Source organism: Mesoplodon bidens (assembly GCF_964165515.1).
Source record: "Mesoplodon bidens genome assembly, chromosome: 17".
NCBI classification, from domain to species: domain Eukaryota; kingdom Metazoa; phylum Chordata; class Mammalia; order Artiodactyla; family Ziphiidae; genus Mesoplodon; species Mesoplodon bidens.
In genome coordinates, this window is record NC_138174.1 from 50,435,797 (window position 1) to 50,460,263 (window position 24,467).

General features: G+C 38.1%; 1 protein-coding gene across 1 annotated transcript in view; it reads left to right on the top strand.

Annotated features, from left to right (window-relative positions):
* Positions 1 to 24,467, top strand: part of SCEL (sciellin) — a 330,241-nt gene that overhangs the window by 265,476 nt on the left and 40,298 nt on the right. The window contains exons 22-29 of the mRNA XM_081214834.1: positions 8,199 to 8,244; positions 9,676 to 9,735; positions 16,669 to 16,728; positions 17,479 to 17,538; positions 17,900 to 17,959; positions 19,130 to 19,189; positions 23,290 to 23,349; positions 24,399 to 24,458. Coding sequence (XP_081070960.1) covers positions 8,199 to 8,244; positions 9,676 to 9,735; positions 16,669 to 16,728; positions 17,479 to 17,538; positions 17,900 to 17,959; positions 19,130 to 19,189; positions 23,290 to 23,349; positions 24,399 to 24,458 — 466 coding nt within the window. The remainder of the gene's footprint in view (positions 1 to 8,198; positions 8,245 to 9,675; positions 9,736 to 16,668; positions 16,729 to 17,478; positions 17,539 to 17,899; positions 17,960 to 19,129; positions 19,190 to 23,289; positions 23,350 to 24,398; positions 24,459 to 24,467) is intronic.

Genomic DNA, 24,467 nt, shown 5'->3' on the forward strand with positions numbered 1-24,467 from the left:
GCATACATTGAAGAATCCTTGCATTCCTGGAATAAACCCAACTTGATCATGGTGTATGATCCTTTTAATGTGCTTTTGGATTCTGTTTGCTAGTAATTTGTTGAGGATTTTTGCATCTATGTTCATCAGTGATATTGGTCTGTAGTTTTCTTTCTTTGTGACATCCTTGTCTGGTTTTGGTATCAAGGTGATGGGGGCCTCGTAGAATGAGTTTGGGAGTGTTCCTCCCTCTGCTCTATTTTGGAAGAGTTTGAGAAGGATAAGTGTTAGCTCTTCTGTAAATGTTTGATAGAATTCGCCTGTGAAGCCATCTGGCCCTGGGATTTTGTTTGTTGGAAAATTTTTAATCACAGTTTCAATTCAGTGCTTGTGATTGGTCTATTCATATTTTCTATTTCTTCCTGGTTCAGTCTCGAAAGGTTGTGCTCTTCTAAGAATGTGTCCACTTCTTCCAGGTTGTCCATTTTATTGGCATATAGTTGCTTGTAGTAATCTCTCATGATCTTTTGTATTTCTGCAGTGTCAGTTGTTAAGTCTCCTTTTTCATTTCTAATTCTGTTGATTTGAGTCTTCTCCCTTTTTTTCTTGATGCATATGGCTAATGGTTTATCAATTTTGTTTATCTTCTCAAAGAACCAGCTTTTTAGTTTTATTGATCTTTGCTATCATTTCCTTCATTTCTTTTTCATTTATTTCTGATCTGATCTTTATGATTTCTTTCCTTCTGCTAGCTTTGGATTTGTTTTGTTCTTCTTTCTCTAATTGCTTTAGGTGTAAGTTTAGGTTATTTATTTGAGATGTTTCTTGTTTTTTGAGGTAGGATTGTATTGCTGTAAACTTCCCTCATAGAACTGCTTTTGCTGCATCCCATAGGTTTTGGGTTGTCGTGTTTTCATTGTCATTTGTCTCTAGGTACTTTCTGATTTCCTCTTTCATTCCTTCAGTGATCTCTTGGTTATTTAGTAATGTATTGTTTAGCCTTCATGTGTTTGTGTTTTCTACTTTTTTCCGCCCTGTAACTGATTTCTAATCTCACAGCATTTTGGTCAGAAAGGATACTTGATACGATTTCAGTTTTGTTAAATTTACCAAGGCTTGATTGTGACCCAAGATATGATCTATCCTAGAGAATGTTCCCTGAGCACTTGAGAATAAAGAGTGTTCTGTTGTTTTTGGATGCAATGTGGTATAAATATCAATTAAGTCCATCTTGTTTAATGTATCATTTAAAGCTTGTTTTTCCTTATTTATTTTCATTTTGGATGATCTGTACATTGGTGAAAGTGGGGTGTTAAAGTCCCCTACTATTATTGCATTACTGGCAATTTCCCCTTTTGTGGCTGTTAGTATTTGCCTTATGTGTTGAGGTGCTCCTATGTTGGGTGCATAAATATTTACAACTGTTATATCTTCTTCTTGGATTGATCCCTTGATCATTATGTAGTATCCTTCTTTGTCTCTTGTAATAGTATAGTCTATATTTTAAAGTTTTTTTTGTCTGATATGAGAATTGCTACTCCAGCTTTCTTTTGATTTCCATTTGCATGGAATATCTTTTTCCATCCCCTCACTTTCAGTCTGTATGTGTCACTACGTCTGAAGTGGGTGTCTTGTAAACAGCATATATATGGGTCTTGTTTTTGCATCCATTCAGCCAGTCTGTGTCTTTTGGTTGGAGCATTTATTCCATTTACCTTTAAGGAATTATTGATATGTATGTTCCTATTACCATTTTCTTAATTGTGTTTGGTTTGTTATTTTAGGTCTTTTCCTTCTCTTGTGTTTCCTGCCTAGAGAAGTTCCTTTAGTATTTGTTGTAAAGCTGGTTTGGTGCTGCTGAATTCTCTTAGCTTTTTCTTGTCTATAAATGTTTTAATTTCTCAGTCGAATCTGAATCCTTGCTGGGTAGAGTAATCTTGACTGTAGGTTTTTCCCTTTCATCACTTTAAATATGTCCTGCCACACCCTTCTGTGTTGCAGAGTTTCTGCTGAAAGATCAGCTGTTTACCTTTTGGGGATTCCCTTGTATAATATTTGTTGTTTTGCCCTTGCTGTGTTTAATATTTTTTCTTTGTATTTAATTTTTGATAATTTGATTAATATGTGCCTTGGTGTGTTTCTCCTTGGATTTATCCTGTGTGGGACTCTCTGCTCCTCCTGGACTTATTGACTATTTCATTTCACATATTACAGAAGTTGTCAACTATAATCTCTTCAAATATTTTCTCAGTCCCTTTCTTTTTCTCTTCTTCTTCTGGGACCCCCTATAATTCGAATGTCAGTGCATTTAATGTTGTTCCAGAACTCTCTCAGACTGTCCTCAATTCTTTTCATTCTTTTTTCTTTATTCTGCTCTGCTGTAGTTATTTCCACTATTTTATCTTCCAGGTCACTTATCCATTCCTCAGCCCCAGTTATTCTGCTATTGACTCCTTCCAGAGAATTTTTAATTTCATTTATTGTGTTGTTCCTCATTGTTTGTTTGCTCTTTAGTTCTTCTAGGTCCTTGTTAAATGTTTCTTATATTTTCTCCCTCTGTTTCCAAGATTTTGGATCATCTTTACTATCATTACTCTGAATTATTTTTCAGGTAGACTGCCCATTTCCTCTTCATTTGTTTGGTCTGGTGGGTTTTTACCTTGCTCCTTCATCTGTTGTGTATTTCTCTGTCTTCTCATTTTGCTTAACTTACTGTGTTTGGGGTCTCCTTTTCACAGGCTGCAAGTTTGTAGTTCCCATTGTTTTTGGTGTCTGCCCCCAGTGGGTAATGTTGGTTCAGTGGGTTGTGTAGGATTCCTGGTGCAGGGGACTGGTGCCTGTTTTCTGGTGGATGAGGCTGGATCTTGTCTTTCTGTTGGGCAGGAACGTGTCCTGTGGTGTGTTTTGGGGTGTCTGTGAACTTAGTATGATTTTAGGCAGCCTCTCTGCTAATGGGTGGGGTTATTTTCCTGTCTTGCTAGTCACTTGGCATGGGGCATCCAGCAGTGGTTGTTGAGTGGAGCTGAGTCTTAGCATTGAGATGGAGATCTCTGGGAGAGCTCTCCCTTATTGATAGTACATGGGGTCAAGAGGTCACTGTTTGACCAATGTCCTGAACTCGGCTCTCCCACCTCGGAGGCTCAGGCCTGACACCCGGCTGGAGCATCAAGACCCTGTCAGCCACACAGCTCAGAAGAAAAGGGAGAAAAAAAAGGAAAAAAGAAAATAATTAAAATAAAAAATTTTTTAATTATTAAAATAAAAAAATTAAAAGGTAATAAAAAAAGGAAAAGAAATGAGCAACCAAACCAATAAACAATTCCACCAATGATAACAAGCACTAAAAACTATTAAAAAAAAAAAAAAGGACAGATAGAACCCTAGGACAAATGGTAAAAGAAAACCTATACAGAGAAAATCACACAAAGAAGCATACATATACACACTCACAAAAAGAGAAAAAGGAAAAATATATATATATAAAATAAAGGAAGAAAGCAACCAAATCAATAAACATATCTACCAATTATAGTAAGCTCTTAATACTAAACTGAGATAAACATAAAACCAGAAAAAAATTAGATGCAGAAAGCAAACCCCAAGTCTACAGTTGCTCCCAAAGTCCACCTCCTCAATTTGGGATGATTCGTTGTCTATTCAGGTATTCCACAGATGCAGCATACATCTGGTTGACTGTGGAGATCTAATCCGCTGCTCCTGAGGCTGCTAGGAGAGATTTCCCTTTCTCTTCTTTGTTCGCACAGCTCCTGGGGCTCAGCTTTGGATTTGGCCCCACCTCTGCGTGTAGGTCGCCTGAGGGCATCTGTTCTTCGCTCAGACAGGAAGGGGTTAAAGGAGCAGCTGATTCAGCGGCTCTGGCTCACTCAGCCTGGGGGGAGGCAGGGGTACGGAGTGCGGGGCGAGCCTGCGGCGGCAGAGGCTGGCATGACGTTGCACCAGCCCGAGGCGTGCCGTGCATTGTCCCGTGGAAGTTGTCCCTGGATCCCGGGACCCTGGCAGTGGTGGGCTGCACGGGCTCCCGGGAGGGAGGTGTGGAGAGTGACCTGTGCTCGCACACAGGCTTCTTGGTGGCGGCAGCAGCAGCCTTAGTGTCTCATGCCCGTCTCTGGGGTCCGCGCTGTTAGCCGCGGCTCGCGCCCGTCTCTGGAGCTCCTTTAAGCGGCACTCTTAATCCCCTCTCCTCACACTCCAGGAAACAAAGAGGCAAGAAAAAGTCTCTTGTCTCTTCGGCAGCTCCAGACTTTTTCCCAGACTCCCTCCCAGCTAGCTGTGGCGCACTAGCCCCCTTCAGGCTGTGTTCACGCAGCCAACCCCAGTCCTCTCCCTGGGATCCGACCTCTGAAGCCCGAGCCTCGGCTCCCAGCCCCTCCCGCCCCGGCGGGTGAGCACAGAAGCCTCTCAGGCTGGTGGGTGCTGGTCAGCACCGATCCTCTGTGTGGGAGTCTCTCCGCTTTGCCCTCCGCATCCCTGTTGCTGCGCTCTCCTCCGCGGCTCCGAAGCTTCCCCCCCTCCACCACCCGCAGTCTCCGCCCGTGAAGGGGCTCCTAGTGTGTGGAAACCTTTCCTCCTTCACAGCTCCCTCCCACTGGTGCGGGTCCCGTTCCTATTCTTTTGTCTCTGTTTTTTCTTTTTTCTTTTGCCCTACCCAGGTACGTGGGGAGTTTCTTGCCTTTTGGGAGGTCTGAGGTCTTCTGCCAGCGTTCAGTAGGTGTTCTGTAGGAGTTGTTCCACATGTAGATGTATTTTTGATGTATATGTGGGGAGGAAGGTGATCTCCATGTCTTACCCCTCTGCCATCTTGAAGGTCCCCCCAGAATCATTTTTGATTCTTTCATGTCTTGACCCCTTTGTGTAGTATTAGGCACATATGGATTAAATGTCTAAAATGCCCTGCACACCCCTAGAACCTCACCCCAGTTCAAACAGTCATTGATTCCATCACAGGTTATCGGAATAGGTATCCAGATTGACTTACACTCCTCATCTCTCCCCCCAGTAGACCATTACTACCCATCACTGCCAGAGTTTTCTTTCTATGATTCTGCTGGAAAAGTCACTCCACCTGGCTCCCCATTGCCTGTTCAATTACGTATAGCCTCATTCAATGCTTTTGTTAACCTGTCTCCAACCTAACATTCCTTAGCAATTTCTGACTTCACCCTTACATTTATCCTACATGCAGTACCAAATCTAATCACTTCCTTTCTGTAGTTTCCGGAGCCTCTGCCTTTGTTTATACCATTCCATCCACATGGTGGCCTTTTCCAACCTCATGGCCACCATATCCATCCATCCAAGTCCTACCCATTTTTCAAGATCCAGATCACATACCATCTCCTCTGTGAAGTCTTCTCTGAGTGATCCAGTGAGATGTGACTTCTGCCTCTCTAAGCTATTAGAGCCCTATTATTCATATTATATAACAACTAATCATATTTGGTATAGTTTCATGGTATTTATGTAAATGTCTCATCTTTGTTAACTCTTTAATCTCTTAGAGCAGATATTTTGTCTTACTCACCATCTATCATCTGCAAAGTCTGACACAATGTTTTGTGCAAAGTAGAAGTGTTTATATAGTAGATAATGGTAAAACAATGATGAGCAGTGAGAAAACCTTGAGTATAAACATTCCATAGTTTAAATCCTGTGCCTACAAAATTTTTCCTTGTTTAATGGAATTTAGCAGTGCTAAGAATGTTATTAGGAGTGCAGTCTCAGTCAAAGAACTGAAGAAAAGAAACAGAAGTGACACTTAGCTCTTTGCTGCAAACTCATGGACAAAGTAGTAGCTCTAGATCCAGACAGAGATAGTCGAAAGTATCCTGAATGTTTTCATTTCTTTGTTGTCTAAGTGCCTAGATCTCTAATTTTATTTAATTATTTTTGTTTGAGGTAATATTTTATTTTTAATAGGGATTGGACAGTTTTTTGGACTGGATAGATTTTTGGTGGGTGTTTAAGGGAGAGATAGCTGAGCGATGCTGAAGGGCACTTATGGTTTGGCTCAAGTCAAACAAAAACAGTGAGAGCTGCAGTTAGTTTAACTTTCCTGTCCCCTCTCCCTCACCAGGAGGCACGAATCCCACAGCCAGATACGTTCTTCATGGGGAGAAGCTGTTGCTTTGACGTGGGCCAGGGGAAATGTCTTTTGCATCGATAGCTGAGAATCGTTACTGTGGACTGTCTAGAGGGATGAGATATAGCTTTATTTATCTTATTGCTTTGTAATACTCCTTTGAAAAATGAACTCTTACTCCTATCTGACTAAGAGCATTTAATTTATTGTAAATGCAATGGTGAAATTTAATATCCAAAGCTTTCATCAATTTAAGGCCATTTTGAAAGCTCAACTCCTTTGTTCAGAATGCAGCCCCCATTTCACTTAATTTCCCACAGAGTGTCTTCTCATGATTTATGTTAATTTTCTCGTGGAAGCCCAAATCCTGATCTCATCATTGTGACTCACCAGTCAGAAAGGTCTACGGCTAAAATTTAGAGTTTGCTCTTTCCCTTGGGGACATGGAACAGATTTGTAGCCTCAGTGTTGGAAGGTAGAATTTCAAATAAGAAATGGCAACGCAGCATTGTGCCAGGGCACTGGGTAGTGTTTGTCCCACACAAGGATAGAATGTTAATCCATTTTTTGTCAGGGTCAGCAACTTTCATATTTCTATATTTATTCTCAGCCTTCAATTCTTCCATTGAATATGCAATATTACTTGAAACGATTCATCTCTGTGATGGCTGTTGATTGAATGAGTTTTTCAGATCCCCGAGAGAACTGTTCCAGTAGTTATTCTGGTGATCTGCTATGCCAGACATCTTCTAAGCACATTACTGACTCAATGACCATAGCTCTCTAAGGCTGAGCCGAAGTCTTGGTGCCTCTAAATTCAGTTTAAAAAGTAAATATAATGAGCATTTTTAAATGAAAAAATTAATATTGACTGGAAACTGTTTACTATAATTACCAAAATTAATTGAGAGTTTATGACATGCCAGGTATAATCCTAATCACTTTCTATTCATTAACTTATTGGTTCTTTTCTGAGGTAGGTACAATTAGTATTCTTATTTTACAGATGAAAAAAATTGAGGGAGCAAGAGGTTAGGTAACTCACCCAGAGTCATCAACTAATAAGTGGTGAATCCCTGACTAGAATCCAGGTATCCCTGACTTGGGAACCTGAATGTCTAACCACCAAGTTACTTGGCCTCATGGCCTCCTGGTCAACATCAGTGATGACTTGAGAAGAAAGAGGAACATTCAGGAAGTGTGGAAAATGTGTGAGGCTAGAGCAGGAAGAAGGGAAAACCAAGACTTGTGAACTGGAAAACTGGGTGGGGAAGGCAAGAGAAATGGGAGTGAAGTGGGTGGATAGAAGGGTTGAGGAGAGGATATGTTGTGAGGAGCAAACAGGAACGAAAAACCACTGTGGCTGCCTTCCTTGGGGAGAGGGCTGAGCTCCTGTGGTTCTAAGGAATATTCCAGAACCCAGGGGGTTAACTTAAACAAGTAGCTCCTGAAGAAGCAGTCAGTAGAGTCTTTACAGTTCACAAGTATGGAAACAGGAGAGCAAGTGTAGCTGAACTGTAATAAGGGAGAGTAGAATTCAATAAAAAAGCCAGACTTATTGATAAATGAGTGTTTTCCAATAGCTGCTTTGTGCAAGTACATTATGCAAAGATAGAATCTATAATTAGTCAACATACCTGTATTTGTTGATTCAAGTAAAACCTGTATTAAGCATCTACTGTGTGAAAAACCCTGTATTAAACACTGAAGAGGATTCAATATAAAATACATTTCAAAATTTTAAGTGGTGTGGTGTGTGTATGTGTGTGTGTGTGTGTCTCTATGTACACTAGTATTGGTAGAAGCAAGGACATTAACATGAAACAAGTGTATGATTACTATATTACAAAGTATAGCAATATAGGTACCGTAAAGGAGATACAAAAATCCGCAACGCTGCAAGGCTTCCAAAAATGTAGGGGACTCTATTCAGTTAAAGGACTGGGAAAGATTTCTTGGCAAAAGGGTTGTTTGAGGAGAGCTTTGAAATATAGAGAGGATTTTCGTGGATGATAAATGTGGGACATACGTTGAACTTCAGAGAACTCAGAAATAGTTGTTTTAAGCTGAATCTGCCCCCGGATTTTACTAATGTAAGATATTCTTTTCTCTCCCCAAAGTGAAGAATTAGATAATCTCATCAAAATGAACAAAAGCTTGAACAGGTAAGATTTAAAAACATCTATTTTTTCGCTTTATTACTGAATTTGCTTTGTTATTTTTCATTATCTGAGCATGAGGACCCATATACTGGGCTAGTCAAAAGTGTCCTACAAATCTTGAATAAAAAGCTTGAAGAAATCGTTTCATCATTATTATAAATGGTTATTACAATTTAAAGACACTAATATTGAAGTGTCTTTGATTTTCACACACCAGTGTTTAGTAAGGCAGTTATAAAAATAACCACATTTCTCTTCCTGAAATACTAATATATTAGTATGTAAACAGTTTGGTTTGGTCACTGAATGCTTGTAGTTGAACCACTACAAAAACCACTCATTTTCTTAGTTAACATTATCTCCTTATTATGAGTCATTTGTAATTGCATAACTTAAAGATCATATTAACTGAGGTTTGTGTTAGAGGTCTGTGCAATTTTAGTTCTCTCTCTGTTACTTGGCACACTAGCATACAAAACGGGCGGGGACCAAAGTGAAGAAGAAACAAAGCAAATGATAGTTTTCTTATCTATAAAGAGAGGAGGCATTAGATTAAGAATCAGACTTCACGGCCTACTGGGACCAGGCAGGGATAGATGAGTGAAGGGACCTGGCTCTGTAACGTAGAGGGAGCACCCTGTCAGGGAGAGCCCAGCTGTTTAGCAGCTCCATCCAGCTGATGTTGCCACCTGAGAATTTGAGCCTAAAGTTGCAGGACACTTTCAGGAGATCCTGAAACTCCAGGTGTCTACATGTCATGGCCAGCTTTGTAAATCTTGGTCCACATAAAAAACAAAAACACTCCATGAACCCAAACAACACATCCATGAACCTATTACAGCTTGTAGATCCCCAGTCTGTATCTTGTCTTGTCTTTTCTTTAAGGTCCACTGCAATTCAAATTTTGGGTCTAGGAAGATACCTGTTTAGAATAAAGTGATTTCAAGAATTGTAGCTCATCTTTCCTAACCACCTTTTTTTCCTGTCTTAGATGTAAACTGGTCTATGTTTTTATGAGTTAAGTATCCATTATTAGCACTGATGAGACTTTTTGTTCAGTACATTTAAAGAAATCAGGGTATTGATGGTCTCTTTAGAGCAAATCTTAAGGCAGAGCCAACAGAGAAAATGTAAGTGCGTCTGTCTCTAACCTGAAAATATGATCTCCCAGATTGCTTGTTTTATTCTTTCAGACATTATTAGCTGGAAGGGAGTTATGTCCTCTGACATAAAAATGTACTAGCAGATGGGGCAGTGTACTCAGTATTGTACATTTAGTTCGGACATGATTGCCCGGAAGGATTTCTGCTGCTCTATTCAGTAAGAGTAAATGAGCAATTCATGAAGAATTTTTACTGTATCTGACCTTTCAAGATACCACACAATTTTATTTCAATATGCAGTCTTTTATTTGAATTTCTTTGTGTTTTATAGACCCAAAAGCCCTGAAAATCTCATTGTTGTGAATACACAGACAGACAAAGATGGCAAAGGGTAAGATGTGATTGAGACTCATACAGACTTCTTTGATTGAGTCCTAAACTGTATGCCATTTCCTGGGGGAGACCCCCTGCTCAATACAAAAGTCAGACAGGCTGGTGGAAGAGGCACTTTATCAGGGTCAGGAGATGGGTGGGTGTCTTGGTACTGGCTCTGCCACCAACATCAATCTGGGTGACCCTGGACAAATGGCTTAACCTCTGGAGACCTCTGTTTCCTCAGTCCATAAAATGAAGGGTATGATCTAGATGGTCTCTAAGTTCCCTTTTACATCTAAAAGTGAAAGAAATCAAACTGACCATTACAAGTAGTGAACAGTAGGCTGGTTTATGAACTAAATATGTTCACTATAGGACATTTTGATGCTGGGAGCATAGCCCCTCACCACTGAAGTCTTTCTAAGGGACTAAGGCATTTTTCAGTTGGAATCTTGATTGAGTCACTTCATATATATATCACTCAGATACACTTGTAAACATCTCAAGGTCAAAAGCAATGCTTTTATTTATTTTGTATCATAAAAAAGATTAATTAATGATCAGTAACCATTAATTTAAAGAGCATTTAAAGAGGTTAACTTATAGTTCTAGACTGACACTGATATACTAGAAAATGAATTACTACTGACATTATTTTTCATGTTGAAAGAAATCAAACTTTTGACAGTTTCATTAAAGAAAATCCCAGAACAGTCAAGAATGACAAAGGATAAAGATTTCTGAGGAGATTGGCTGTTTACCTTGTATTCAATGTCTCAATAGATTTGCCTTTTCCTAACATGATGATTATTTCTATTGTCCTGGTTGTCTTTAAAAACCATTGATCTGTGCCAAGCTGTGCACAGATGGGTATTCTAGCATTCCAAGTCAAACTCGGCGGTATGCCTTCTTAACCCTCTCTGATGTAGAACACAACAAAGTCTATATAACGAAAAGTGTGGGCAATCACAAACTCCATTCAGACACTGAACACTTATTAACAACATATTACTATAATGTGAATGTGCATACATTATTACAGGTGATTTTTTTTCCAAATGGGGAACAGATGAAGAGGGAAAGCAGTCAGTTCTCTGTAAGTGGTTGTATGAGCTTTACAGGACAAGATGAGATTTCAGATTTTTTAAGAAATGAACTTCGGAAAATGAAACTAAACATCCTCTAAGAAGGAATCAATAGCAGAATAACTGGGGCAGAGGAACAGATAAGTGACCTGGAAGATAAAATAGTGGAAATAACTACCACAGAGCAGAATAAAGAAAAAGAATGAAAAGAATTGAGGACAGCCTCAGAGATCTCTGGGACAACATTAAACACAACAACATTCAAATTATAGGGATCCTAGAAGAAGAAAAAAAGAGAGGGACTGAGAAAATATTTAAAGACATTGTAGTTGAAAACTTCCCTAATATGGGAAAGAAAATAGTCAATCAAATCCAGGAAGCACAGAGAGTCCCATACTGGATAAATCCAAAGAGAAACACGCCAAGCTACATATTAATCAAACGATTAAAAATTAAATACAAAGAACAAATATTAAAAGAAGCAAGGGAAAAACAAAAATAACATACAAGGGAATCCCCATAAAGTTAACAGCTGATCTTTCAGCAGAAACTCTGCAACCCCGAAGGGATTGGCAGGACATATTTAAAGTGATGAAAGGGAAAAACCTACAACCAAGATTACTCTACCCAACAAGGATCTCATTCAGATTCAATGGAGAAATTAAAACCTTCACAGACAAGCAAAAGCTAAGAGAATTCAGCACCACCAAACCAGCTTTATAACAAATACTAAAGTAACTTCTCTAGGCCGGAAACATAAAAGAAGGAAAAGACCTACAATAAAAAACCCAAAACAATTAAGAAAATGGTAATAGGAACATACATATTGATAATTATCTAAAATGTAAATGGATTAAATGCTCCAACCAAAAGACATAGACTGGCTGAATGGATACAAAAACAAGACCCATATATATGCTGTCTACAAGAGACACACTTCAGACCTAGGGACACAAACAGACTAAAGTGAGGGGATGAAAATGATACTCCACGCAAATGGAAATAAAAAGAAAGCCGGAGTAGTAATTCTCATAGCAGGCAAAATAGACTTTAAAATAAAGACTATTACAAGAGACAAAGAAGGACACTACATAATGATCAAGGGGTGAATCCAAGAAGAACATATAACAATTGTAAATATTTATGCACCCAACATAGGAGCACCAAAATACATAAGGCAAATGCTAACAACCATAAAAGGGAAAATCAACAGTAACACAATCATAGTAGGGGACTTAACACACCACTTTCACCAATGGACAGGTCATCCAAAATGAAAATAAATAAGGAAACACAAGCTTTAAATGATGCATTAAACAAGATGGACTTAATTGATATTTACAGGATATTCCATCCAAAAACAACTGAATACACTTTCTTCTCAAGTGCTCATGGAACATTCTCCAGGATAGATCAAGCCTTGGTAAATTTTAAAAAACTGATATCATATCAAGTATCTTTTCTGACAACAGTGCTATGAGACAAGATATCAATTACAGGAAAAAAACTGTAAAAAATACAAACACATGGAGGCTAAGCAGTACACTACTTAATAACCAAGAGATCACTGAAGAAATCAAAGAGGAAATCAAAAAATACCTAGAAACAAATGACAATGGAGACACGACGACCCAAAACCTATGGGATGCAGCAAAAGCAGTTCTATGAGGGAAGTTTATAGCAATACAATCCTACCTCAAGAAACAAGAAACATCTCAAATAAACAACCTAACCTTACAGCTAAAGCAATTAGAGAGAGAAGAGCAAAAGAAAACCCAAAGTTAGCAGAAGGAAGGAAATCATAAAGATCAGATGAGAAATAAATGAAAAAGAAATGAAGGAAACGATAGCAAAGATCAATAAAACTAAAAGCTGGTTCTTTGAGAAGATAAACAAAATTGATAAACCATTAGCCAGACTCATCAAGAATAAAAGAGAGAAGACTCAAGTCAACAGAGTCAGAAATGAAAAAGGAGACTTAACAACTGACACTGCAGAAATACAAAGGATCATGAAAGATTACTACAAGCAACTATATGCCAATAAAATGGACAACCTGGAAGAAATCAATAAATTCTTAGAAAAGCACAAACTTCCAAGACTGAACCAGGAAGAAATAGAAAATATAAACAGACCAATCACAGTACTGAAATTGAGACTGTGATTAAAAATCTTCCAACAAACAAAAGCCTAGGACCAGATGGCTTCGCAGGTGAATTCTATCAAACATTTACAGAAGAGCTAACACCTATCCTTCTCAAATTCTTCCAAAATAGAGCAGAGGGAGGAACACCCCCAAACTCATTCTACGAGGACACCGTCACCCTGATACCAAGACCAGACAAAGATGTTACCAAAAAAAGAAAACTACAGGCCAATATCACTGAAGAACATAGATGCTAAAATCCTCAACAAAATACTAGCAAACAGAATCCAACAGCACATTAAAAGGATCATACACCATGATCAAGTGGGGTCTATCTCAGGAATGCAATAATTCTTCAACACACGCAAGTCAATCAATGTGATAAGCCATATTAACAAACTGAAGGAGAAAAGCCATATGATCATCTCAATAGATGCAGAGAAAGCTTTCGACAAAATTCAACACCGATTTATGACAAAAACCCTGCAGAAAGTAGGCATAGAGGGAACTTACCTCAACATAATAAAGGCCATATGTGACAAACCCACAGCCAACATTGTTTGCAATGGTAAAAAACTGAAACCTTTTCCACTAAGCTCAGGAACAAGACAAGGTTGCCCACTCTCACCACTATTATTCAACATAGTTTTGGAAGTCCTAGCCACAGCACTCAGAGAAGAAAAAGAAATAAAAGTAATCCAAATTAGAAAAGAAGAAGTAAAACTGTCACTGTTTGCAGATGACATGATACTTTAGATAGAGAATCATAAAGATGCTACCAGAAAAACTACAGGAGCCAATCAATGAATTTGGTAAAGTAGCAGGATACAAAATTAATGCACAAAAATCTCTTTCATTCCTATACACTAATGATGAAAAATCTGAAAGTGAAAATAAGGAAACACTCCCATTTACCATTGCAACAAAAAGAATAAAATACCTAGGAATAAACCTACCTAAGGAGACAAAAGACCTGTATGTAGAAAACTATAAGACTCTGATGAAAGAAATTAAAGATGATACAAACAGATGGAGAGATATACCATGTTCTTGGATTGGAAGAATCAAAATTGTGAAAATGACTATACTACCCAAAGTAATCTACAGATTCAATGCAATCCCTATCAAGCTACCAATGGCATTTTTCACAGAACTACAACAAAAAATTGCACAATGTATATGGAAACACAAAATACCCCGTATAGCCAAAGCAATCTTGAGAAAGAAAAACAGAGCTGGAGGAATCAGGCTCCCTGACTTCAGACTATACTGCAAAGCTACAGTAATCAAGACAGTATAGTACTGGCACAAAAACAGAAATATAGATCAATGGAACAGGATAGAAGGCCCAGAGATAAACCCACACACATATGGTCACCTTATCTTTGATAAAGGAGGCAAGAGTATGCAATGGAGAAAGGACAGCCTCTTCAATAAGTGGTGCTGGGAAAACTGGACAACTACATGTAAAAGAATGAAATAAGAACACTCCCTAACACCATACACAAAAATAAATTCAAAATGGATTAAAGACCTAAATTTAAGGCCAGACACAATCAACCCCTCATAGGAAAACATGGGCAGAACACTCTATGACATAAACCACAGCAAGATCCTTTTTGACCCACCTCCTAGAGAAATGGAAATGAAAACAAAAATAAACAAATGGGACTTAATGAAACTTAAAACCTTTTGCAAAGCAAAGGAAACCATAAACAAGATGAAAAGACAACCCTCAGAATGGGAGAAAATATTTGCAAATGAAGCAACTGACAAAGGATTAATCTCCAAAATATACAAGCAGCTCTTGCAGTTCAATATCAAAAAAACAAACAACCCAATCCAAAAACGGACAGAGGCTTAAATAGACATTCTCCAAAGAAGATATACAGATTGCCAACAAACACATGAAAAGATGCTCAACATCACTAATCATTAGAGAAATGCAAATCAAAACTATAATGAGGTATCACCTCACACCAGTTGGAATGGGCATCATCACAAAATCTACAAACAATAAATGCTGGAGAGGGTGTGGAGAAAAGGGAACCCTCTTGCACTGTTGGTGGGAATGTAAATTGATACAGCCACTATGGAGAACAGTATGGAAGTTCCTTAAAAAACTAAAAATAGAACTACCATACGACCCAGCAATCCCACTACTGGGCATATACCTTGAGAAAACCATAATTCAAAAAGAGTCATGTACCACAATGTTCATTGCAGCTCTATTTACAATAGCCAGGATATGGAAACAACCTAAGTGTCCATCGACAGATGAATGGATAAAGAAGATGTGGCAGATATATACAATGGGATATTACTCGGCCATAAAAAAAAAAACGAAATTGAGTTATTTATAGTGAGGTGGATGGACCTAGAGACTGTCATACAGAGTGAAGTAAGTCAGGAGAAAAATAAATATCGTATGCTAACACATATATATGGAATCTAAAAAAAAAAACAATAAAATGATTCTGAAGAACCTAGGGACAGGACAGGAATAAAGACACAGCCGTAGAGAATGGACTTGAGGACACGGGGAGGGGGAAGGGTAAGCTGGGACAAAGTGAGAGAGTGGCATGGATATATATACACTACCAAATGTAAAATAGATAGCTAGTGGGAAGCAGACGCATAGCACAGGGAGATTAGCTCTGTGCTTTGTGACCACCTAGAGGGGTGGGATAGGGAGGGTGGGAGGGAGACGCAAGAGGGAGGAGATATGGGGATATATGTATATGTATAGGATTCACTTTGTTATAAAGCAGAAACTAACACACCATTGTAAAGCAATTATACTCCAATAAAGATGTTAAAAATAATATTAATTAATTAAAAGATAAATAAATGAAGTTTGGAAAGTTCCATACAAGTGCTGGAAATTAGGAAAAGTGGGATGAACACCCCAAGTCAATCGTGTGGGCTAGGAAGGAGGAGAAAAGTGACGGGGGTTGTAAGCTGGTATAACTTGGTAGCAGCTGGGCTTTGATGCAGAAATGATGGGTCTCTTTGGTATGGTAGGGAGAACCCACAGTTTCTTTTCCTTCTTCCCTGCCTGTCTCCCTTCCTTCTTCCTTACACAGAAAGAACCTCAAATGTCAGCAGTCTTATCACAGTGAAAAACAGAGACAGATGAAAATGGTATTGAACAACTGGGGGATTTAGAGAGATTAGCTTTCATATTACCTAATTGTTTTAAGCTATTGGCATGTGGAAGTCTTATTGGTTGTGGTCAACTCATATAAAGTACTGGGGTCATCAAAGAGTTATTTCTACCTTTCCCAGGTTACTTTTTATTAAAAATGACTTGTCTAAATCTTCAAAATGTTTAGTTTTAAAATGTTGATCATCTGATTTCCACCCTTGATGTGAATGATTTTCATGTTTAAGGAAGACAATATCTCAACACATGTATTAAAGTTAGTTTCTCACCAACCCACCCTCAAAGGACAAAGAAAGCAAAAGCCGAGATGTGGGGGGAACTTCTACGTTTAAATTGATTTAATCGTAACTGAGTAATGGTTGGGTCCTCACTGAAGGATAGTTAGCATATCAGCATTTGGCATGAGAAGAGCCACTTGAATTAAATATTTCTAAAGACTTCTGATGTTTCAGGTACTGATAATGTCTTACTGCTGTTGTGAAAAATCTACTGTTGAATCTCTCTTTCTCTCTCCGTTGCTGTGCTCTCCCTGCCCCTTCCAATGTTATAAAGAAACCAAGGCCTTGGAAGTCTTATTAAAGTTAATGAAAGGACTGACAAAAACGAGAAAGGGTAAGTAAAGCTCCTAACATAATGGGGCTCTCTTTTTTCATGTTAGATTTTTACACCTTGTTGGAAACTGGAGTGTTATGCTTTCCTCTGTCACAGTTAAACTGTTGCACTTTGGGGCCTATCAGAGATAGTAGTCAAAGAATATGATGAGGGGCTTCCCTGGTGGTGCAGTGGTTCAGAGTCCACCTGCCGAGGCAGGGGACACGGGTTCGTGCCCCAATCTGGGGAGATCCCACATGCCACGGAGTGGCTGGGCCCGTGAGCCATGGCTGCTGAGCCTGTGCGTCCGGAGCCTGTGCTCCGCAACGGGAGAGGCCGCAGCAGTGAGAGGCCCGCGTACCACAAAAAAAAAAAAAAAAAAAAAAAAGAATATGATGAATCCTGTTTCCATAAGACCACATGCTTGAGTTGAACTGAAGTCAGTGCAGGAAAACTTACTACATAATCTCTTATTCTATATTTTCTTAAATAATTTAAAAATGAGACAAATTTTCTATTTAAATTAAGAAATAGAAAGGACAAAATTGCAAAGTGAGAGGTGTGTTGGCGAAGATTTTTTAAACTGATTCAAACCAAGTACTACTGTGGAAATTAAAAAAGATAAGCTAAGGGGTAATTATATTGAAGTTTCTCTGGTCAGTTGGCCCTGGAAACATCTGACATCCTTTCAGGGACATTCTTATTTGTATGGTTTTCAGAAAAAATTGAATGCAAGTTAATTGACATAAGGTCTCCATGTTTTTTCCAAAGAATCCAAGATCTCAAAACGGTTATCAAAGCAAATGCTAGGACAGATCAGACTAGCAGAGGGTGAGAACTGCTTTGATGTTTCTAAATCTTGCTTATTTTCTACTGGGTTAATTGTGTGATCTTCTCAGTGTACTGAAGGGGGTCACATCTTTGAGTTTGGCTTCTCTCTTCTGTGTCTGAACTCTACTGCCCTGAGCTTTACTTTGAAGAGTCTATCTAAATTTAAATTTACCTAGAGCCCAATAGAATCCTAGAGATTAACTTAACTATATTATTGATAGGTAACTTTCATAACAAAAATGAGTTTAATACCAGTATAATAATCTTCTCCAAAAGCTTGAATTAATCATCAATAATATGGAATGTGTATATAAAAAAATACTGTGGGAATACTTTGAAACTGATCTAAATTTTTTTTAAGAGGTGAAGACCTTGATAATGTTATCAAAGTGAATCCCAAAGAAAGTGAAAACACCACTGGGTAAGACTGATTAGTATCTTTAAATCTGATTTCTGTAAGTGACAATAAGATAAAATGATTTGGCATTTTAACTTTAGAAATATGTTTTACTGGCATGGAATTGGATAATAATGACAGGCCACATGACCTTTCCTCTTTGCTCCCAAAAAAATTGCTTATTTTTGAAGAATTGCCCCAATGTTTAATAGTAAGTTGCCTTTTCTCCCAGATTTTGATTTGGTTTTAGGGGTGAGTTACTGAATTGAATTTCTTTGCATCTAAAGAAAGCACAATCTTGACAATATTTTAAAAGTGGATCTCCAAAATGACAAAGATAGCCAAGAGTGAGTCTTGACTAAAACTACTGAAAATCAACTTCTTTGAGGACGGTGGTCTCAGAAGGCAGCCCAGGGGAGGGGCTGGGCAGATACACGCACTGGGAGGAAGAACATCCCACCACTTCTCTTCTTCAGGGCTATGTTGACAAGGCAGCAGTACTCAATCACGATACCTCTGCCATCCTCTACTGCCCCCTTTGGGTTCGGACTATGCCCCTTTTGATATTACTCAGTGCATTTTAATGGAGGTGACATGTCTCTCCCCAAGAAGTGTCATTAATTTTCCTACCATGTAAGGTATTTTTTCTTGCTCTTATAATTCACCATAATCTAATTATATTTTAAAAGGGGGAATGGTTGTGTTTATATGAAGACATATTTTTAAAATCATTTTTCATATTGTTAAACTATTATCATCTTCTACATTATTCTTATTATTTTAAAACAGAATAGACAGTTATATCTGATTTGTTAGATGGAAATTTACATTCTATCTGGTTCCAGTATAGAACTTTATCTAACTCAACATTACTTCAGTGCCACCCATCTGGGGTGTTCTAACAAGATGTATCTGAGGGCAAAGCTGATTTTGTTAAATAACAAGTTTCACGTATACTTAAGCATTCTGAGAACAAAACAAAAACATCATATGTTTCTTGTTGGTAAATTAGGAAACTTAAATGGTCTTCAGCTCAAGATGTAAGAGAAGAATTTTCATTTGCATTTAGAGCTTTAAAAATTACATTGATAGAGAACATGTATACTTACCACTTCTTAATTTTGCCATTCATTGTTCACTTGATTAGTGTTTTATTTTAATGACATTCATTAAAACTCATTTCCTTATTCAAAGGAAACAAGACCTCAATGGGCTTATTAAAGAGAATCCTGAAACAAATAAAAATATCAAGAGGTGAGTAATTTAAAGCTTTTTATTTCTCCTTTGGCATTTATAAACACATTGGAATTCTGAGTGCTTGCATTCAGGAGAGCAAATTGAAATTCAAACTGAACTGAACTATTTTTTTCCAAATACATCATATTTAGCAATTCTATATGAGTGATACACAGAAGTGACCTCTTGCATTTTATTCTCAGGTGACATTTGCTATAAGGTAGATTTTGAGAAATTAAATGGGAATTTGACTACCCTTCTCTACTATTTATTTCTTTGTGTGTAAGTGTATGTGTGTGTGTGTGAGTCTGTATGTGTATGTGCATGTGTAAATAGTGTGTTATGTATAAATGTGTGTATATATTAGTGTATATGTATAAGTGTGTTGGTATAAGTGTATGTGTGTGTATTAATCAGGGTTCTCCAGAGAAACAGAACAATAGAATATATAGAGAGAGAGAGAGAAAGAGAGATTTATTATAAGGAATTGGCACATGCCCTTCTGGAGGCTGAGAAGTCTCAAGACCTATAGTTGTCAGGCTGGAGGCCCAAGAGAGACAAAAGTAGTTCCAGTTCAAGTTTGAGGACAAAGAGAGCCCATGGTTAAGTTCCAGTCCAAGGGCAAGAGAACAAGGTCTTAGGTCAAGCAGTCAGGCAGGCAAAGTCTCTTCTTAACTCAGCATTTGGTTCTATTCAGTCTTTCAGCTGCTTGGCTATGGCCCACCCATGTTAGGGACGGCCATCTGCTTTACTCAGTCTACAGATTCACATGTTAATCTCATCCCAAAACACTCACAGACACACCTGGAATAATATTTGACCAAATATCTGGGCACTCTGTGGCCCAGTCAAACTGACACATGAAATTAACCATCACAATGTATATATATATATAAATGTATGTGTGTATGTATAAGTAGTGTGTGTATGTGTATGTGTATATATGCATAAATAGCATATATAAACAAGTGTATGTCTGTGGGAGTGTAAGTAGTGTTTGTGGATGTGTTTATGTACAAACTGTGTGTGTACATGTGTACTATGTTTGTGTGCAGTGTGGGTATGTGTATATAGTGCAGTGTATGTTTAAAGATGAAGAGCTTAACAAAGTGTACCTTATAAACGAGTTACCCTACCCATGAATTGTCAAGTAAATCTGGAAAGCTTATGTCCTCTTGCTTCCTTTTTTATTTTTTAAAAAACAGATGGAACACATCTGAAGCTGAGCTTGTTGGCGTGTTGCTGAAAAGTATACCAAATAATTCCATGTGGTTTCTTTTGAACTCCTTTCCATTCCATTCACTCAGTACATGTTATTATGCGTTGATTCTAAAATGTGTCACTGATGCCTGCAGGCCCTGTCAGCAGAGCCTGGCTGGCTGAAAGCTGGTGTGTGCTGTCAGGCCGTCCTGTTCTCAGCAGCACAGTGTGGTTGCAGACCCAGTGACCCTATGAGTTGCAGACGTGTACAATTTTGCAACCGGCAGACTGAGAAGAGAGCACTGACTTCCTTGGCTACCTGGGTATTTCAGGGAGGTAACTTGAGGTTGGGAGCAGGGAGTCTAAAAGACCCGGGTTCAAATTCTGGCTCTGTCACTTGCTAGCTGTGTCCCCATGCTTCAGTTTACTCACCTACAAAATAGGGAACATAATACTGTCATGCCTGGCACATAGTAGATATGAATAGTTTTAGCAATAATAAAGATTCACATGAATTATGTTTTCTTAATAATTTAGATACTGTTCAAATATTTACTTTACTTTGACTCTCCAAGAAAAATTCATGTTTTTCCTTTCTAATTTTTATTAAAAAGAGTATTTCAAATCATCACCTATTGTTTTTCATAGGTTGGGGTGTGCGTGTGTGTGTGCCTATGTGTACACATGTGTATACACACATGCAAATGTGTGCATCCATGTGTGTATGCTTGTGTGTGCATTCATGTGTGTATGCCTACATGTGTGATTGCATACGGGTGTGTATGCAAACAAGTGAAAATGTGTGTTTGATTGTGTACATGTGTACACATGCTTGTGTGTGCCTAAATATATGTGTGAGTATATCCGTGTGCTTTTGTGTGTATATGAGTACCTATGTTCATGGTTGTGTATGTGTGTGCTTCCTGGGACCTTTTAGGGACAGTAGTCATCTTTTTATTTTCCTTTACCAAGCATAATTAAATTCTGTAGATCTCTTAAAAGAAAAATAAGATCATCTCCCTCCCTTATTAAAAACTTTCAATGTTCTTTTATTTCAGGTAGAATAAAGTTCTAAACTTTAGCGATGGCCTTTCACATGTTCAGTAAAGTCCAGCCAAACTGATCTTTTTTCTATTCCAGGCTCACTTCTGCCTTAACACTTCTGTGTATGCTGTTCCCACTTGGGGAAGCTCTATTCCCATATTGTCACCTTCTCAAAGAGATCGTTTCTGACCATTGAATATAATTAAGTCACCACCCCCTCCTTCAACCCCAGCATTGCAGGCACCAGGCACTCTTTTTTACTTTCTTCATAGCATATATTATTATCTGGAAATGTGGCATTCATTTATACATTTGATTCCATATTGCCTGCCTCTCATCAAGTTAGAATGGAAGCTTCTTGAGGGCTAATCCCGTCTGTATTGTTCACAGCTATCCCATAACTTGGGGCCCCTATTAGGCTTTCCATAACTATTTGTGGATTGAAAGAATGCATAAATATTGAAGACATATACACTATGAGGCATTGTTTCCCACAGTTGAGCTCAAAATATTATTTTACATTACTACATTAAATAGCACACTCTTCTTTATTGACTATATGAACTTTAAAATTTAGGAAACCTTATACTGATATGTGCTCTATTTAATATATTTAAAGAGATCAAGGTCTTGACAACACAACCAACACAAATATTACAAGGGAGGATTTGCAGTGCTTAATGTTATGGGGTTTCTTTCTGAGTACGCAAATCTAGAAGCAGAATCCTGGGAATTATTTTTTCTCAGTCACTGGCATTCAAATTCTACATATTTCATTCAGGCATCAAGGGGTTAAAAAAATCAGCAAAGGGTATTGGTGTAGAATGGTTGTCTCTTTCAGGGTTAATAATTTCATTATTTGCATGAAAAAGGATCCAATTTTTTATTGCTGCTTTTAGCAGGGATGTACACATTCTCAGACATCTGCATACAAGTAAAAACTTGAGTCAATGTCTAGCTGCTTCCAAATATCTATACCTTTGATGTTGCATTGACGCAACCTCAGAGATTTCATGATCAATCTTAGCAGGGCCACAGGGCATGGGGATCCAGGGTGTAAAAGTGCCTTCTGTGGACGTTCTTTACCCATGTGGTATCCTCTGTAGATCAGAGGCACTTTGGCTGGCACTCTGAATGTGGAAAGCACATGTAGAAGCAATAGGAAAAGCAAAATTCCATTAAAATCAGAAGCAGATATACTAAAGGGTAATCATAAATTACTGACGTGTTTTCACTGACTACACAGAGTTTTATATTATAGTAAATATAGCTTACATTTCAGGACTTTATAGATTTTAATCTTCCTATTCGTTGCCAACACAACTAGTCAAAATTTGTAGTTTTAACACACAGTTATAAGTACCAGCAGCAGATACCAGATTTGTGTATCGTGGACTTTAACAAATTGGTATACTTATCTAAATCCGGTGTTTAAGTAGAAAATCTGCTAATGAATGTCAATTTTACAAAATATGTGTTCTCCAAAGTTCAGAAGTCCCACAGCATGTTGGAAGTTGATGGGTAGAGTTGTGTCTTGTGGAATGTTCCGTGAAATGTGTATACAGACTATTACAAAATATGTTTAGTGCACCTGGAAAAGGCTAAGAGCATAGCATTCAATGAATCAAAATAGAGTCCTAGTTCAGTATTTGCTAGTGGCCCTAATGGCTCCAAGATTAAAATATTGTGTCACTGAGTCTCAATGTGTTTCAGAGATACATAAATCCCTACATACTTCTGCATACCTTTAACAATCTTCAACTCTTTGGCATGATCTCAGTGAGTGTTTATACTGTTCCTGAGTTTTAACGAATAGTTTTATCAACTTGGTTCTAGTCTATCATTAACCTCATCACGTTTTTTATGCTTTAAAGGGGCCAGAGCCTTGACAATCTCATCAAAGTGACCCCTGAAGTAAACAGAAGTAACCCAGGGTGAGGATTATATCATATCTTTCTTCCTTCCCATCAATTTGTGCATCAAATTCTGCATCAATTTGTGGCTCTCATTAGAGAAGCTATGCTGAAAAATCTGTGGAGTCAGAAAGTCTGAGCTCCATTACTTACTGGCTGGGTGCCTTGGAGCAAGTCCCTCGAACACTGAGCTGAGGCTTCTTTAGTTATAAAATGAGGGTCATAATGTCTGTTCCACCTTTGTCATTTGATTATTAAGGATCAAGTACAATAATAGATATAAAATCCCTTTAAAGCAAAAAGGCACTACAAATGGAAATTATTAACAAAATATAGTTTAATTATAGCTGTAGCATTGTGTAGAATACTGAAAGGGGCTGGCCAGGTGAGAGTTTTTGGCAAATAGTTCCAGAATTGATCTTTTTAACTCAATCTTGCCCTAATTTTATGGTTTTATTTTGATTGTAAATGGGAAACTGAGCTAGTATACCAATGATTTGTATGGAGGTCAAAATTTTTACTCTTTTTTTTTTTTTTTTTTTTTTTGCGGTACGCGGGCCTCTCACTGTTGTGGCCTCTCCTGTTGCGGAGCACAGGCTCTGGACGCGCAGGCTCAGCAGCCATGGCTCACGGGCTTAGCCACTCCACGGCACGTGGGATCTTCCCGGACCGGGGCACGAACCCGTGTCCCCTGCATCAGCAGGCGGACTCTCAACCACTGCGCCACCAGGGAAGCCCGGCTTATTAATTTTTTAACACTATTTCATTGAACTGATGTGAGGATTAAATCATATAAATCACGTAAATCACTTAGAACAGTGCCTGGCACATCATGAATTTTCTGAAACCATTAATTATTGTTCATTATTTCTATGCAGTTATAGTTAGGTCCAAATATATATTTTCAGAGTCAACACTGAAAAACTCCAACCCCTTGAGATGATATCTGTTTTAATAAATATTTTATAGTAAAGTATTTCTATAATAAAAATTTCTCCATTTTAATAAATATTTGAAACCACTTGATGTAAGTTGACCATTTCTCTGATCATTTCTTCCATGTTTTAAAGAGGCCAAAGTCTTGACAATCTCATCAAAGTGTCTCCAGAAACAAACAGAGCTAACCAAGGGTGAGGTTT